The sequence below is a fragment of the Syngnathus leptorhynchus genome, chromosome 8 (assembly GCF_054491065.1).
Source record: "Syngnathus leptorhynchus isolate UIUO chromosome 8, UIUO_Slep, whole genome shotgun sequence".
Lineage (NCBI taxonomy): Eukaryota > Metazoa > Chordata > Actinopteri > Syngnathiformes > Syngnathidae > Syngnathus > Syngnathus leptorhynchus.
This window is the reverse complement of record NC_141202.1, coordinates 5,380,495-5,396,273: the sequence shown is the minus strand read 5'-3', so window position 1 is coordinate 5,396,273 and position 15,779 is coordinate 5,380,495. Positions and strand designations below refer to the sequence as shown.

Below are 15,779 nucleotides of genomic sequence, written 5' to 3'. Positions count from 1 at the left end.
TCTTTTGACTGTTAATCACATTGTCCAATCCAAGCTACTTCCTTTGTGGCGCAAAGCCTTTTTTTCATGCATGCAAAGCTTGTCTTGCGCTGCAAAAGTGCTTGACAACTTATTTGTTTTCTTTTGACTAGTCAAGTGGCAACTCTTTAGTATTGCATATTGACGCCCTCTCAGTGAGCAAATTCATCCAAACAAGATTTATATTGTGTGCAAACACCAAAACCAAATAAAATTATTACTCACCAATGCACTGACTGGATAAAAAAAAAGATTGTAGACACAAAAAATGCAAACTTTGATCAACTACTACATTCTGTTCATTGTAAGTCATTGCGTAACCTGAATTTAAGGACAAACAATATTTTTTATTTGTCAAGTGCAAACTGAAGTCTGTTTAGAAACAGCATAGACAAATGTAGTTCATTTCTCTCATTTAAAAATCAGCTCCAAGCATGCTATTCAGCGGTTTGCATTCAGTCGATTTACATTTGCGATGGGGAAAAAAAAAAAGCAACAAATGATCATTATAAGCTATAGTAGAGTGTGGGAATTTTTAGTTATTGGGTGTCAATTAGCAAGTTTAGCCTAACCTCATTAAGTTGCAGCATGACCAGGATGAATCTTAAATGCATAAGAAGCATACAAAGCAAAATCACATTAAGGTTGTACGATGCTGTGGCTGCTGTAATTGTAAAAAAAAACAAGTTGGATGAGGAAAGGACCAGATGCTGCTGCAGAATCAAATGTCTCACTTGTGGTTGTTTTCCTGCCTCCTCACTGAGTTTTTACTTTCTTGCCGTGAGGTCTGACCTTTGAGGCAAAACGTCTGATGGAGAAAGGAAAAAAGAAGTCTGCTGTTATTTCTATGAACATTCAGACAGAAACCAACTCTTGTGTGTCTTCTTCAAAAACACAAAGTACATGGCTCGGGTTTCATTGGAAACGTAAAAGAGAATCTTGTGTGTTACCTTCTTTGGTAGAGGTAGATGAAGAAGAAGAGCTCATCTCTGAAACAGGAGAGTTGGTGGGAGGACAAGAATGCCTCAGATGAAGAAAACATGGCAGCACAGGAGCACAGGTTGGAAATTAGGGTGTTCATTCCCTGGAACGAATGGAAAGACAATCTGATTTCAAAAAAAAAAAAAAAAAAATCTGTATCTGAAATGCAATATCAAGAACTCCAGAGGAAAAGTCATCCTACTCACTCTGTACATCAACACTGCCCCCTGCAGGTGGCTCACAGATCTCAACTGATGGAAAAAGTCACAAGACATCAGCTGCTTGGAAAGCACGCTGTAAAAGATTAAATTGCTATAATACTCACCTTGTGGTTGATAAATAGCTGAGGAGCCGTAGACAGGAAGCCAAATGCATACACTCCTATAAAGTAAGATCAATTGACCCAACACAAAAAAAAATGTATGTGCGTAATTAACAATATTGTAACTATGTTACAGGCTAGAGCAGCTGTAAGAAAATTAAAATATGCACAAACAATACGATGGCTCACCTGTTACCAAGCTGTTGAGCATCCAGGAGAAGTAACTGTTAAAACAGAATTTATTTATGGGTTAATTCAGCCACAAACATGCACGTTTCATTTTTGGTTTTGAAAAGCATTTGTCATCACAAGGGTAAGGACTTTGTCACCAAAAATAAGAACAGATATATATATATTCAGATGGAGGGCTGGATCGATGACTGCATGGTTACATGGATGGATGGATGAAAAATATTTTATTTTAATTCTAAAAAGGCAATTGGCTTCAATTCTCACGCTAAAGCTGTGTGCGCTTTCCCTCAGGTGGATATTGGGACACGCCACTGGATCAACGCAACGTTATGCATGATATAATATTGCTCCAAATACAAACGATGAGGCAGAGCAGAAGCACGACAGTGAGCCGCTCACCTTTTTTGCCGTAAGTAGGCCAGTGAGAAAATAACTCCACTGATGCACAGGGGATAGATCAAGTAGGACAAGTATGTTGATGCCTTGGGAGAAAAAAAAATATATATATATATATGAAATGATCAAAAGAAAACAAAGAATATGAACTCATGACTGCAGGTAGAAGCACCTGTGTATCAAATTCCAATGTCTTCCGCTCTTCCTCATCCAACTTGTTTACCTTCATGTAGAGAGCAAACATTGTCAAGTCACTTTGCACGGATGTGAACGATAAAGTATACTCACGCAGGGTCGTCTCCACGGCAAGTTGATCCGAAATACTTTCAACACCTTCCACACCTTGATGAGACAACATACCAGTGATATAGTCCAATTTTTATTTGCTGCTTTGTGTTATTTCTGACATGATGTCATACCTCCACACACGCAGCCAGCCCAACAGGAACTAACACTAGCAGACTGGTCTCCCCCAGTAGGTGCAGGAAAATCACCAAAATGCCGAGACTTCGCCACAAAACTGTTCCGCAGAATATATTGCTTTATTATTTTCGGATTGTTTGCGTATGACAGGCTCTTACCGGATTTCCTGGACATTCCTGCCATGCTCTTCTTTTTCCTCCAGGAGCTGATGTCATTTTTAAGAGCCAGAAATTCACAGATGAGCTGTGAAAGTTAGACGACAAGCACATTTTGAAATCCTATACTCATTGATTTTCCGTTGGACTTACGTATGGCGAAGAACTCAATCGAGATTTGAACCCAAAGTTACATTTTTCATATGATCAAATTAGACACAAAGTCTTACTTGCAGGGTTGTGATGAGGGCAGTTAGCACTAATAGATACAGATTTGAGCCAACCAGGGTCCCTTTAATTTCATCAATATACTCTTCGGAGAAGCCTACATCAACAAAGAGAAGTGTAGGACTCACTTGAAGTTCTTCCATTTCTCATTTTAGCTTTCATTTAAGTGGTAAATTGTTCCATTTGTACTCACCAAACTGCCGCAGGGAATAAACCACATCCTGGAGATGGACCCAAAATCGGAATTTCCTGAGAGAAATGCCCTCGTACGACACAGTGAGGGGCAGATGAGTGGTGCTTCTGTTGATCTCCTATGGAAGGATGCATTAAGTAGTAGCACGCCAAAAAATAGTTGATTTTTTTTTTTTTTTTTAACATATTTACCATGAGATCTCGCATTCTGAAGCTGAGCTCGTCAATCAGCAGAAGAGGAAGGTAGAGTATCCGTCTTCCTTCCTGTGAGCTGACACAACGTTTTAAGATGAATGGATGAATTGACTCATGGTGAATTTCTTCCTTTTATTTTCATTCCAATCAGTATTCTATCACTTTAGTCCGTTTGATCACGTGACTTACATTCGAATGAAACGGCGCATGTCGCTGGGGATTCCTCCCTTGATGAAGGTGAAGTCCTCTGACATCATCGTAACTGACAGGCGGGGTCTCCAGTGGGATACAGGATGCTTTAATTTGGAGCGCTAATGAAGTCACACACACACACACAAATTGATTTGTCTTTTTTTTTTTTAAAGCTTTTTAATTCTAGATGGTATGATACTTATGATAATGATACTTATTAAACTGCTGGTTTGTTTATTTTGGCCAATGACATTTTGCTCCGTGATTTGTGTAAAAATATTCTTTGCGTAAAAAGGTCACAAAAGCCAATATTGATGCGAAACATGCTAAAGATTAGTTTCCCACAAGTTAGCATTAAGTTAGTAAGCCATTCCTAAGGTTTGGTTGTTCTAAGTATTTTGTAGATTGCGTAGATTTCTTTGTTTTATGTTTAGTTTGACGATAAACTTGCAATGTCTATAGATATCAATTTTTTTTAAATGAGCATTTCCTTCATTCAAAATGAAGAAATTGAAACATTAAAACAAAGGGAAAGTGCTCTAAACTCTTGTCTTGAGTAGATGAAGCACTTCAAGAAAATATCTGTACCTTCTTTGTCTCTCTGTGCCCTTCAGTGATTACGGGGCTTATGTGGGTGGTAAGCAGAGCTGCGTGATGCACCTCTCTGTTATCCTCCAAAGGGGAAACGCTGGCCTTGTGGACGTACACTACCGCATACAAGCTGCCGTTGGCGCGAGTCTCCTCAGGTAGGGGGACATTCACCTTCCTGCATGCGCAGACAAACTTTGTTATCGCTGTAGTCTAAAATATTTATAAATCAATACGTTTAACAGAAAATATAAGGTCCAAGCCAGTGTGCACATGCCACCATGTGTAGGTGCACGTGTGCCTTGATAGTAGGGAGGGATGGGAGGTACCAAAGGGGGGAGCCTCGCACATTTAATCTGCAGGACCGCAACTACGTACCATATTACTCTATACTACAGTAAATACATTACAGTATACCATTCTACATGAATGAATTGCATTGCCATTACATACCTACTGGAGGATATGACTATGTATGTACATTCAGTAAGGTAAGTGATTGTTAAAGATGCACCTCTCAAATGTAGAATGCGGGTCAAATGGATCAATTCTCAGTGCCAGATTGAGCTGACTGTTGTCTGGAACAAGGCAGGTGAACACACTCAACTGGATGGAAAATAAAAAAGACATTTGTCAGTTGTCTAGGGGTGCTCATGGGGTGCAGGAGGTACAAAAAAAAAAAGATACCTGCAGTCTTGGTCTGGCTGACAGGTAGGATGTGATGCAACCCTCCCTTCGTCCATCATCGCAGGATTTGGTGTTGAGGAATCCGTACAGCAGCCATGCGGTGTGGGCCATGTAGACCAGAAACACCCCCAGGAGGAGTTTGGCCATGGAGCTCCTCTTACCGCTGCTGTTTGCAGGTTTAGAGCAGCACGATGGGAACATGATGCAGATGCGAGCAAAAGGAATGAAAAGTAAATGGGACTGGGATTGGGATTAAGGTCGACTGCGGTCTCGCCGCAGCATCCTCCTCCGAGACGGATGCTGATGATGGATGATGATGATACGCGATTTTGGCAGCTTCAACGCACACTCACCCACATGGGAAGTTTTAAAGCACATTGATAATATCTCATAATATACCTGAGAAATATAAGAATTGTTCATTTAAATAGAATAAAATGGTCATTTTCATCCTAATTTAGAGCGATTGTAAATACACGTTAAGAGTGATCTACCTCCTCTGAAGATCTTTGACGTCACCGCGGTGCATGGTGGGTAAGACACATCCTGTTTCAGGGTAATGCGTCCACTCGATTAGCATTCCAATATCGAGTCGTAACGTGCGTATTTGTGAGTTTACTTGAGTTTGCAGTTAGCGACGTGAAGTTAACTTGTGTTTCTTGTGCTTGACGTCATTGTCATTAAGATATGAAGTCAATAACTTTTCTCGGAGCGCATATTATTAGCAGCTGCTATGCAAACTAGCAATGACGGTCACGTGAAGAAGGAGACACAATAATGGCAGAAATACGGTAGAAAACCATTTTTCATTTGATATCTTCCCCTTGAGCCTTTTATTGACATTTCCTGTAAACTGCATACCATTTGTTTTTAGCTCATTAATATATTCAAAACACTAATCATGTTTTTTGGAGGGGGGGTAGTGCCTCTTACTATATTGTCACTGACAATTCCGTGTTGTTGTTTTGCATGGACTTGAGTATAGGATTGCCCTGGAGATGAAACTACCAAGAATACTGAGCTACCCAAGGATGTATCTTCCATACAGGGGACACCTGCATTCTAAGCGCCTTTTAGGCTCTGTTGGTGCCCTCTCTTGTATGGGAGGGAATGAAGCTCTAAGTTCCATGATTGGTCGTGCCATGCGCTCCTGCACAACATGCACAGTGACACCAATGAACTACAGTGAAGGTGCTCCTGAAGCAAGTAGTCATCTGCTGCTTGAGTCAAGAAGAAGAGGTTCAGCAAGAAACAAGAACCTACTGAGAGGAGGAGGAGGAGGAGCATGGCCTGGTATGAAGGATAAAATTGTATGCTGATCAAATACCAAATCTAGAGCATCATTAGTTATAGAACGTCGCTGATCCGAAACATTGTTATATAGAATACTTTTTGGTACTTTCACAAATCTTGTGTTAAAATGGTCTGTCTTTTAACAGTGTCCTTTGTCCGCCACAGAATGACAGAAGCTCCCCTTTCCACTGTGCCGCCACCTTTTGTCGTGGTAAGCTGTCTTCTATTCATAGAAGTCGGTTTTGGTAATGAAAGACCTCGTCCCTGTCCAGAAAGTCAGAGACAGCTAACAAGAAAATGATTTTGTGTGACGCTTTAGCACGATTCACACCATTTGCTGTTAGAAAATTATTTCTCGTATTGTTTCACAGATGAGATTTGACCAAGAGGGAAATGTCACATCATTCGGTAAGTATGTCAGTATTTACGTATGCGTTTTTTTTTTGTTTTTTTGTTCCGAGAGTACATTTACAGTACTTTTTATTGTTTATTCTTTTTTTTCTTTTGTAGAGAAAAAGAAAACAGAGCTTTGTCAAGAGCTAAGTCTTCAGGCGAGGGATCTTCGCTTTCAGCACAGTACCAGCCTCACCACTAGAAACAACTGCATTATCCTACGAATGGAGGTATGCTAAAAATATTGACAGAGTGTCTCTTTAGAATAAAACAAAACATAGTATTGATAATGTAGTATTTCACATGGCCGTGGTATTTATTGATTTTTTTTTAAACCCAATACAGACGCACATATTACAGCATAATGCTGCAAAAGAAACGTTAAAATGAATGCTCGGAGGTCCTTAGCCTGATGTATCACTTCCACTATGGACATTCTTTTACTGCCGCCACAGTGCAGTGTGTCCCCGCGGGGTTTTGGGTGATGCTGAAGTAGAAGATACAAGAGTCCTCGCGGCTAATCATTTTGCAGGGTGTATGAATATCCTCTTTTCTCGCCACCTTGGTCAAAATGAGGTAGTCGCATTCGGCCTCGCACCTGATGACCAGATAACACACTCAGGGAGAATAAAAAAAAATACATAATCACGGCCGATGATGATTATAATGTAGTTCTCACCTGTCCTTTTTGGGTCCTGTTCCAAATGCTCGGCAGTCCACGCACTCTGCGTGAGTCAGACAGGGGCCCAAACAAATAGGGCAATGCTCACAAGTCGAACCCGCGTACGGCGGCTCACAACGACAGCTTCCGCATTGACACATCCCTCTGCCGTTACACAATTGCCCGTTCGACGCCACGCATGAAGTTGTATCTATGGAGCAGCTGCAATCCTCGCCACGCCAGTCGTTGTCGCATATGCACCGTCCGCACTCGCATTTGCCGTGACCCCCGCATATGCTGGAGAAACAATGAAACACTTTCTAGCGATAGAATGAAAGGAGTCGTCAGGACTTCTTGTGGTAATTACCTGTTGTTGTGATACGGGCAATCAAAATTGCTGCACTCACAGAAGCTCCCCGTGTATTGTTCTTTTGGGTTTTCACGACGGTGGCACGCGCAGAAGCCTTCCTCGCACGTTCCCCTACCACTGCACAGTGGAGCATTTGGTCCCTCGCGACAGAATTGCTCATCTCTGCCACTGCTCGAGACTTGATCCATCTGGCAACGTTCCTTTCCCTCGCAGTTCGACTCGCCGTGAGGAAACGTTTGTTTTTCAGACTGGCCAGAGGACAGTAGGGGCAACAACAACAGGAAAAGACAAACCGTCTTCATAACTATCCTGCAGACAAACAATGGAATTCAAGCACAAGGTTTCTTTTAAGTGAAACAATATTGTATTTGAATGTCAGTAAAGCTTTTCTCTTCCGAATAGTTTACTGTAAATAGACACGAGCAAACTTACTCAAGTTCCCGAATCCTTTTTCTTGGCGCTTAGTTGCTTTGGTACGTCTGCCTCTTCGTATGGCTTCAGTGAGATTAACTTAAAGTTACTGCTGGACAGTCGGACTACTCAGCTCTTGGTCGACTTTATTGATTTCAAAACTGGCCCCTACTATAGATTTAGCCTCTGGCCTCAAATATTTACCGGTCAGATCTGGCGAATGGACCTTCAACTCAGTGAACCAAAACAAGATTTTAGCAAATTGAAACTGGGACGTCTTTGAAAGTCTTAGTTCAAACGACATCTCAACGTCTTGTGTCCCCACAGACTTTAAAAGCCATTGTGACTCCCCATTGCCTTTTGGTGTTGGATTTCCGTGGGCTGGGGTTGGAACGCTGGCTGGTCCTGGAGCTTGGCCCGCAGCTGGCCTCGCAGACGCACTCCCTGCCTTTTGAGTTCAGGGCTCTGGAGGCCATCCTGCAGCACAGGGTAAGGCCAATCTTTTCTTCTTTGAATCTGCTTTGACCAACATGACAACGTAAGGCTCAAGCACACCTCCGTCAACAGGTGAACAATTTACAAAATCGGCTGAACAAAGTTGAACCGGAGATATTGGACGTTTTAGAGTCTCTGGTGGATCCGAAAATCCTGTCAGCTGATAGAAGTAAACTGCACGTACTGCTGCAGAACAGTAAGAGGTAACCATGCAGAGTCATGAAGGCAGAGTTGGAAGGAGGTCTGCAATAACAGCTATCAAATTCCTCAAGAGCATTTTCTTTTCCTCATTTATTTTTGGCCAACCAATTGATATCATTTTGACGATGTATTCGATTTGATGTTCACCGTTTGCTGTCGATTTAATGAACTTGTTTGTCTCTTTGTTTGTTGAAACTCCTCAATAGTTTATCAGAGTTGGAGACGGACATTAAGGTTTTCAAAGATTCCCTGCTGAAGATTTTAGATGAGGATGAAATCATTGAAGAGCTGTGTCTCACCAAGTGGACAGACCCGAGAGTATTGTAAGTCAGACGTGCGATTGTTGTGAAAAACAGTGTGTTCCATAGAACATTTCGATAAATAAATAATCTCTCTTATAACATATAGAAAGTGGTAAATATTAAATATAAACTTCTCACTGGCTTGACATTTACTTGTGCCATCTCCTGTGAGAAAAATGTATCTTTAACTCAAACTGTGTCCAGGTTAGAGGTGATTTTTGGCTTAACTGTTTGTGTGATTTCAAATGTTTAAACCGTATTTTATCCTGCATTCTTGATTATTTGCTTCTATGGACAACTAACTCTTATTCGTACATGAGCCCTTTTTTACAGTCTTGATTTGTATTTCTAGTGAGGAGAGCAGTTTGGGGATTGACCATGCAGAGGAGATGGAACATTTACTGGATAATTACTACATGCAGGTAATGATATTAAAAGACCCCCTGAGATATCATTGTTCACCCCGTGCAAAAGGAAAAAAATCCTAGCTCCGTGTATCTATGATGTTTACACATAAACACAAATGTTTTTGAGGGTAGCAACATTCTCATATTGTGCTTGTGTCATCACACCGGACCATGCAGGCTGAAGAGCTGGGCAACAAGGCCAGGGAGTTGAAAGGCCTGATCGACGACTCGGAGAGTGTCATCTTCATCAATCTAGACAGGTATGCATTAGTGTCCTGAAATGCTTTTTGAAGAATCTGCCACCGAATCGGGTCCAAATCAATTGAAAGTCGATAGTTGTCTGTTTTAGCCATCGAAATGTGATGATGCGTTTGAACCTGCAACTGACTATGGGGACCTTCTCACTCTCCTTATTTGGTCTCATTGGCGTAGCCTTTGGAATGAATTTGGAGTCGTCTTTTGAAGAGGTCAGATTGCTGGTTTGAGATCTAAGAATTTATGACATTGATTTTAGACGTCCATGTCACCATGATGATATTTATTGGCATCAAATATGTTTCTGTGTTCCAGGACCCTCGTGTTTTTTGGCTGGTGACAGGATTCATGTTCCTTGGCAGCGGCCTAATTTGGAGGCGATTGTTGTCATTTCTAGGACGACACCTAGAACCTGCATTATTACCACCAGTGAGTATGTATGCCTTAAATAGCCGTACACGCCTGAGAAAATTCATTTCAATTGTCTTTTTGTTGTTGTTCTTTGATAGATTCCTCCAGTTTGGAAGAGAAATCTGAAAGCATCAGACATGAAGGCTGGATTGAGGTGATGCTAGCTTTATATGTTGAACCTTTAGCACTTTTAAGGCCATTAAACTGACCTCATGTATTTGACAAAGACGCAAATTACTTGGTTGGTGTTAGTTACATACTTCAGAGTTTGTCAAGTGTTATTTCGTTGCCTTACTTGTTACTGTAATGTATCATCATCTTCTAAAGTGACATGTGTCTGTGTTATTTCGGGATAATTAGACAAATATTTGTGCGTGCAGCTATTTAATTCCACAAAATGATTCATTTTTCTGTGGGTAAAGTTTTTTTAATTGTCAGAATTTCGTTGAACTTAAACAATTTGACTTTTGATTTGTGTATTTTATCTTGATTCTGTATTTTGAAGTCATACAAAGAGGAAAACTATAAGAAAGCAGATATTAAATTATAGAACTAATGTTTTGGTAACATTTTTACATTGTTGCATGTGCAGTGTCTATTTTCTGCCTCCTAAAAATAAAAGACCCGATGTTTTGGTCCTTAAAAGTAATAATAAACAAATGATTAATCATGTTGTCAGTACAAATTCACCACAAAATACTTTTTGTTGGAGTTACTCAAGGAACTCTGATTTCCCATCCCCAAAAATGTGTACTGTTCAATTGAGACTTTAAATTGTCTGTAGTTTGAATCCTTATTTGTCCATTTCCTCACCAATTACGGTTTTTGTACTCACGCTTGAGCCATCCTGGGGCATTTTGGTGCCAAGGAACTATTGAAGTAAGTTGAGGAGCTTCACGTAGCGCTCGCTATTCATGCGGCTCGTTCATTATCATTATTATTATTATAAAATATCTAATTAAAATAGGACTAGTTTTAACCATGATTTTTTTCTCAAATGTTTCATTTATTTTGAATGGTTTTTTTTTTAAATCACCCATTGTAATAAATTTGAGGATGACAATTAAAACGGATGCCTGATGTTTTTTCCATGTTAAAATAAGAATATTTTGGTGTGAACAAATTTGGCGTAATGAGTAGTGAGTTGTTGTTGTTGTTGTTGTTGTTCTTATTCAACCCCATAGAGGGCGCTATTACTATACATCACATGGACATTTTAAGCAAACAATGTACGACTGCAGGGCATTGAGCAGACTGCAGGGCATTGAGCAGTACACATGATGAAATATTGATGATGGGCGGTGTGAAGCAGCTACTAATCGACTACGTCCAACTTGAGCCGCCGCTCCAGGAAGACTGCCTGGCGGCTTTGCTGCAGGGTTGAGAGAAGGGGGGGGGGATGCCACGGCCTGTCAGCCTCGCACATCCATCGCCATCTATTTGCTATTGGGCTTTCCCTGCGGGTTATGGCGGTGCCGACCGCTCTTCTGCACGACGGCCGGCCCAATTTTTTGGGCGATCGGCCGCTGAAAGGCGCTGTGACAGTCGCGGAGACGCGGTTCCTGAATGCTGTCCACGGTGATGATGATGATGAAGATGATGGGGGACCTCCGGACTCTCGAGGGGAAACCTGCGCTATTACATCCACTGAAGATCCGGTGGACGATTTCGACGGGAATTTCTCTTTGTGTTTCGGGGGTGGGAGCTCCACAGCGGGCAACAGTGACGCGATGACGGTGAACACCGAGGACACGCTTCGGGGGGGAGAGTGAGTATGCTGGATGGCTCTTGACACAATGGCACGATTTAAATGACGTCATTGGCTGTGCTACCACTTTCAGTAACGTCAAATGTTACATGTAACATGCTCTTTTATTTTGAGGAAAATATTTCAGTCGATGCGGCGTTTTGCAAGACATCGAAAACAGTTTTTTTTCGTCATATGTTGTAAACAAGAAATCAAACCTTTTTCAAATTTCTTTGTTATTGATTATTGCATAGGGTTACTTTTTGTGTCTTTGACGCAATTGTGGACATTGAGAAAATAACTCCTTCATTGGAGTTGACAGAAGCTTCTGATGCTACTTTTAATGTATCCACAGGATCTGGGATTCTTTAAGCAAAAGCTATGGTCAAGTATTGGAGATGGATTGGAAACATTACAGAGCACGCTCCTTCTACATGCCCGCATTTAACCCGGAGGAAAATGCGGTCAGTGACTCCATCCAGCCCTCCCCGCACCCACCTCCTTTCCAACGTGTCCCACTTTTACTACCCGCCAAATCTCTCGTCCATTCATCTGACAAATCTCAACCGTGCTTCGAGCTGCAGATGATTAAATCCATTGCCCCCCCCCCCCCCCCCCCCCCCTGGTGTCATGTCTACTTAGAGTCAGACGAGTAACATCGCAGCGGATGTGTCTGAAGTCGAGGAGCGGAAGGAACAACTGGACATGGACTCCATCATCGTCCCGTGTCTCTGCGAGGAACCTCTCTACACAGCCGAACAGGTGAGTAGCGCCTACGTGTTTTAAATGTAGATCTGGAGACGGCTTTGGAGGAAATTTAAAGGTGATTCTTGCTTCAACTCGCTGTGCAGGTGATTGAGGAGATTGAAGAAATGATGCGAGACTCGTCTGACTTTGAAGCTGAGAACATTCCTTCGCAGTCTGACCTATGTATGCCCTCTTTGGATGTTCAGAATCCCAGAAGAAGTCCAAGATATGAAGAAAGTAAGTGTGGAACTATATCGGACCTCCTTTTATCCAAACAAAAACCACATATTACTACTTTCGACATCACGCTAAGTGTTTCGAATTAAATTTGGGATTTAAGGTAAAACAAAAAACAAACAAGGCGTCCGGTTGTTGGACGTAGCTGCTCAAAATTTGACAAATCTATTAGTTAAGAATGATTATTGACCAGTCCACTAACCACTCTGACCGGGATAAGCAGTAGAAAATGGCCAAAATGAAAATGTATAGAAATATTGCAACAATTAAATGTTGTTGGATGATTGCATCACTTACAAGTGCGTATGTGCGCGCAGGAGTGCGTCGACTCAACGTGGCGGAGCTGAACGAGCGTCTGGAGGAGACGGAGGTTGCCGTCACGAGGCTCTCAGAGGAGCTGGTGCAGCATTTGGCTCTTAGAGATGAGCTGGAATTTGAGAAGGAGGTGAAGAACACTTTTATTTCGGCGCTCATCGACGTGCAAAACCGACAGAAGGAACATCGCGAGGCGCTGAAGAGGAAGAAGAAACTTAAAGGGACGACGGGAATGTCGCTCGGAACAGTGAGTGTATTATTTGTTGCCGACTTGCTTTATTAGCATGGCAAGACAACATTGGTGTTCTTGCATTTGTCGTTTTTCTTCCTCTCTTCCATTTTTCTTTGTAACTTTTTCCTTCATCCTCAGCGTTTCACTATGGAGGGCCTCTCCTCTGTTATTCAAAACAGCTTTCGACAAACATTCCGGAGTGGGTGCAGTGAAAGACAGGTTTGTTTCTTTTTTTTTTTTCTCATGTACTAGTTGACGACTATTTGAACTGTTAAAATACCAATCCCGATTGAACCTGGTCATGTGTTGGTCCATGTTACTACTGTAACTGCAAGTTGTGGATTCAAATGTGCATCAGTTTAGAGAATGTCAAATTAAGTAAACCTCGAAAGTTTATGGTGTGTTTGAGGCCCATCCTGAAATTTGACCTGAATTAAGTTTTTTTTATTTATTTTTTTATTAACTCTTTTAGAAGTGTATTTTTGAACAAAAGTCTTGGGACATTGAAACGTTATCTGTAGTTGGCTTAAACACACAAATCAATAATTCTGCAAACTTTAATCAGAGTTGCTTTAGTGTGTCCCTAAACATATATTTTGACACTGATTTAAAAAAATGTTTTTGCTTTTTCCTAGCCCATTAGATTTGTTGGATTTGTAAAAATTTTTTGTATTATTATTATTATGATCATCATAAAAATCTGATGTGCTACAGAAAAAAGTGTAGACTCGGAAGCTGCGCAAAATATGACCCTGAAAACTTTGCTGTCCTGATTTGATGAAATAAATCTTTTACAAACTCATTTGGAATGATATCTTTTTATTTCTAGTATTTGACCACTGTCATCCCGTATGAAAACAAAGGACAACCTCCGTCTATCGAGGGCCTCCAGATCCTGATCAATAGTGAGTCTCTTTCTTCCCTTAACTTTGATTCTTCAACATCATCAATTCCCATTTCCTCCGTTTCAGTTTTGCATGCGATGAGAGATGACAGCGACAGGGTTCCAGCCCTTTTAACAAACTACATTCTCAAAGGTAGGACATAGCTCTCTCCAAGTTGATTTTGCAATGCACATTGCTCGAGACTGTTCACGTTGTACGAATTTACAAAATAGACACCACAACAGTGTGTGTGAGCGAGCGTGTTTGTTTGTATTTGTACGAATGTGTGCATGCAGTGTAATACACACTGTATTTTTATAATCCCACAAATTTGGGTCAAGCTCCAAATTCAAATATAGCACAGTTAAAACATTAACTTGGAGTGTCAAACATTCCCTCTCCACTTTTTTTTTTTTTTTTGTCTTTGTACTTTAATCCTTGTGCTAATGCTGCCTTCCATTTGCTAGCTGTGATGTGAGTGCCAGCCTGGGAGGTTTGTAACAATCGTCATGTGACCTGCACTGTTATGATGTTGTTGCTCTCTGTGGCGAGGTGCCCCCCCCCCCCACTCCCCCCCACTGCAACTGTGATGCATTTCAACCCCAATTTTTTACTCCTTAGCTTCACAAACTGGCGTCATTATGATCCAATTTTGGCTCATTAGTTTCAAAATATTTCTATTTTTATTGCGACTGGTGTGGTGCGAAACTGCATTGCACAAATGTGTTTGGTCTGAAAAAATAATGATACATTTATTGTTAAATGAGTAAGTTTCTAACTGTCAAAATTCAGCTGTCACTTTTGTCTTGAACTTCACGGATTGTGCGTGCGTTCCTAATATTGTGGTTGGTGAATGTGTATTGTAATTAATGTATTCAGAAGTTCCCCTCCACTTTTTTTTTATATCATTGACCGTATGTCACACATCTTAATTGCTAATATTTATCTGTGTGTTGTTCCAGTGCTTTGCCCAACGTAGCCTGGAGTGATGAAGCCAAACACTGGGGAGAAGCTTCTGATGATGAAACCGATTGTTTTCCACCAACACACAGCATTTTTATGAACTGAATGTTTCCTTTCCATTTTTTTCCAAGACGCGTCCTTGCGTTTTGGTCGTTTAATTCAATTTCTTGTGACTTTAATTAGTTTGCATTTTTAATTTCTTTTTTATATTTATTGTGCGTCAAAAAAAAATACGCCCGAGAAGCTGCACTGCTCGTGCGATGCAAAGGGCTTCGCGTTAATCCAAAGTGCTTACAACCTAGCGAGCCGGGATCAAATGTGCACAAAGCGCAACGAGGCTTCCGGGCTAATCTACTCAGAGGTCAAGTTTGTATTATCAATACAGCTGCTGCTTATTATTAAACAGCGCTGACGCTGCAAAGACATAAACACACAGATAAGATGTTAACAGAGCAAAAAAAGTTCATCCACCAGCAGCAAGAGATCAGTTTGCAAAGCTTCCTTCATATACAAACATCCCTTCTCAATATTCCACCAAGTGTGAAGATTGTGTTGTGCCTGAAACATTTTGCACTGGTTACAAGGAGTTAATGAATTGACTGAACTATGCATTTGAGTGCTAATTAGTATTGTCTGACCCAAGTGTCACTGTGCATGCTGTGAACAAGAGCAGTCAACTCTGCAGGACTTTTTATTGATGATTTCGATACATGTTGCCTTTTGAAATTTTGTACATATGGTATTTTCACTGAATGTCTGATTACTAGACTGTGTTAAATGCTTAATTGTTCATTTATTTGACAAATGTTCCGTTTTAAATATATTTATTTAAGTTGTTATTTGGTTTCTTTGAGTGTAAGATGGTTAAAAAATGTTGGGTAGTGAC

General features: G+C 40.9%; 4 protein-coding genes across 7 annotated transcripts; 2 read left to right on the top strand and 2 right to left on the bottom strand.

Annotated features, from left to right (window-relative positions):
• Positions 1-272: 272 nt before the first annotated feature.
• Positions 273-4,770, bottom strand: LOC147052131 (lipid scramblase CLPTM1L-like). Its single transcript, XM_085917477.1, has 17 exons — positions 4,570-4,770; positions 4,397-4,488; positions 3,883-4,060; positions 3,292-3,413; positions 3,100-3,178; positions 2,909-3,026; positions 2,718-2,812; positions 2,491-2,575; positions 2,329-2,429; positions 2,198-2,251; positions 2,082-2,132; positions 1,913-1,995; positions 1,511-1,545; positions 1,325-1,380; positions 1,206-1,250; positions 969-1,102; positions 273-826 (listed from the first exon to the last, which is right to left on the bottom strand). Exons 1-17 carry the CDS (start codon positions 4,768-4,770, stop codon positions 775-777), a joined length of 1,581 nt encoding a protein of 526 aa, XP_085773603.1. The 3' UTR covers positions 273-774.
• A 321-nt stretch (positions 4,771-5,091) lies between these two features.
• mrs2 (magnesium transporter MRS2) lies at positions 5,092-10,758 on the top strand. Of its 2 annotated transcripts, none has more exons than XR_015066913.1 (13): positions 5,092-5,360; positions 5,555-5,862; positions 6,009-6,073; positions 6,234-6,270; positions 6,373-6,485; positions 8,025-8,186; positions 8,265-8,395; positions 8,600-8,716; positions 9,048-9,117; positions 9,280-9,362; positions 9,535-9,569; positions 9,673-9,786; positions 9,867-9,900. XR_015066913.1 is itself a non-coding variant. In XM_085918197.1 (13 exons), the coding sequence occupies exons 1-13, from the start codon at positions 5,347-5,349 to the stop codon at positions 9,924-9,926; spliced, it is 1,392 nt and encodes a 463-aa protein (XP_085774323.1). In that variant the 5' UTR covers positions 5,092-5,346; the 3' UTR covers positions 9,927-10,758. The 2 variants fall into 2 exon arrangements, 1 of the variants encoding a protein (XP_085774323.1); XM_085918197.1 differs by having other exon boundaries at positions 9,452-9,569; positions 9,867-10,758.
• LOC147052130 (integrin beta-1-like) lies at positions 6,543-7,874 on the bottom strand. 2 transcript variants are annotated; one of them, XM_085918200.1, is made up of 4 exons: positions 7,719-7,874; positions 7,284-7,595; positions 6,935-7,213; positions 6,543-6,853 (listed from the first exon to the last, which is right to left on the bottom strand). In XM_085918200.1, exons 2-4 carry the CDS (start codon positions 7,586-7,588, stop codon positions 6,682-6,684), a joined length of 756 nt encoding a protein of 251 aa, XP_085774326.1. In that variant the 5' UTR covers positions 7,589-7,595; positions 7,719-7,874; the 3' UTR covers positions 6,543-6,681. The 2 variants fall into 2 exon arrangements, with proteins under 2 accessions (XP_085774326.1, XP_085774327.1); XM_085918201.1 differs by having other exon boundaries at positions 7,284-7,534; positions 7,719-7,843.
• A 215-nt stretch (positions 10,759-10,973) lies between the features above and the next one.
• Positions 10,974-15,704, top strand: fez2a (fasciculation and elongation protein zeta 2a). 2 transcript variants are annotated; one of them, XM_085918199.1, is made up of 9 exons: positions 10,974-11,536; positions 11,871-11,979; positions 12,158-12,277; positions 12,367-12,499; positions 12,817-13,061; positions 13,185-13,265; positions 13,876-13,951; positions 14,018-14,083; positions 14,893-15,704. In XM_085918199.1, exons 1-9 carry the CDS (start codon positions 11,235-11,237, stop codon positions 14,907-14,909), a joined length of 1,149 nt encoding a protein of 382 aa, XP_085774325.1. In that variant the 5' UTR covers positions 10,974-11,234; the 3' UTR covers positions 14,910-15,704. The 2 variants fall into 2 exon arrangements, with proteins under 2 accessions (XP_085774325.1, XP_085774324.1); XM_085918198.1 differs by having other exon boundaries at positions 13,876-14,083.
• The last annotated feature ends 75 nt before the right edge of the window (positions 15,705-15,779 follow it).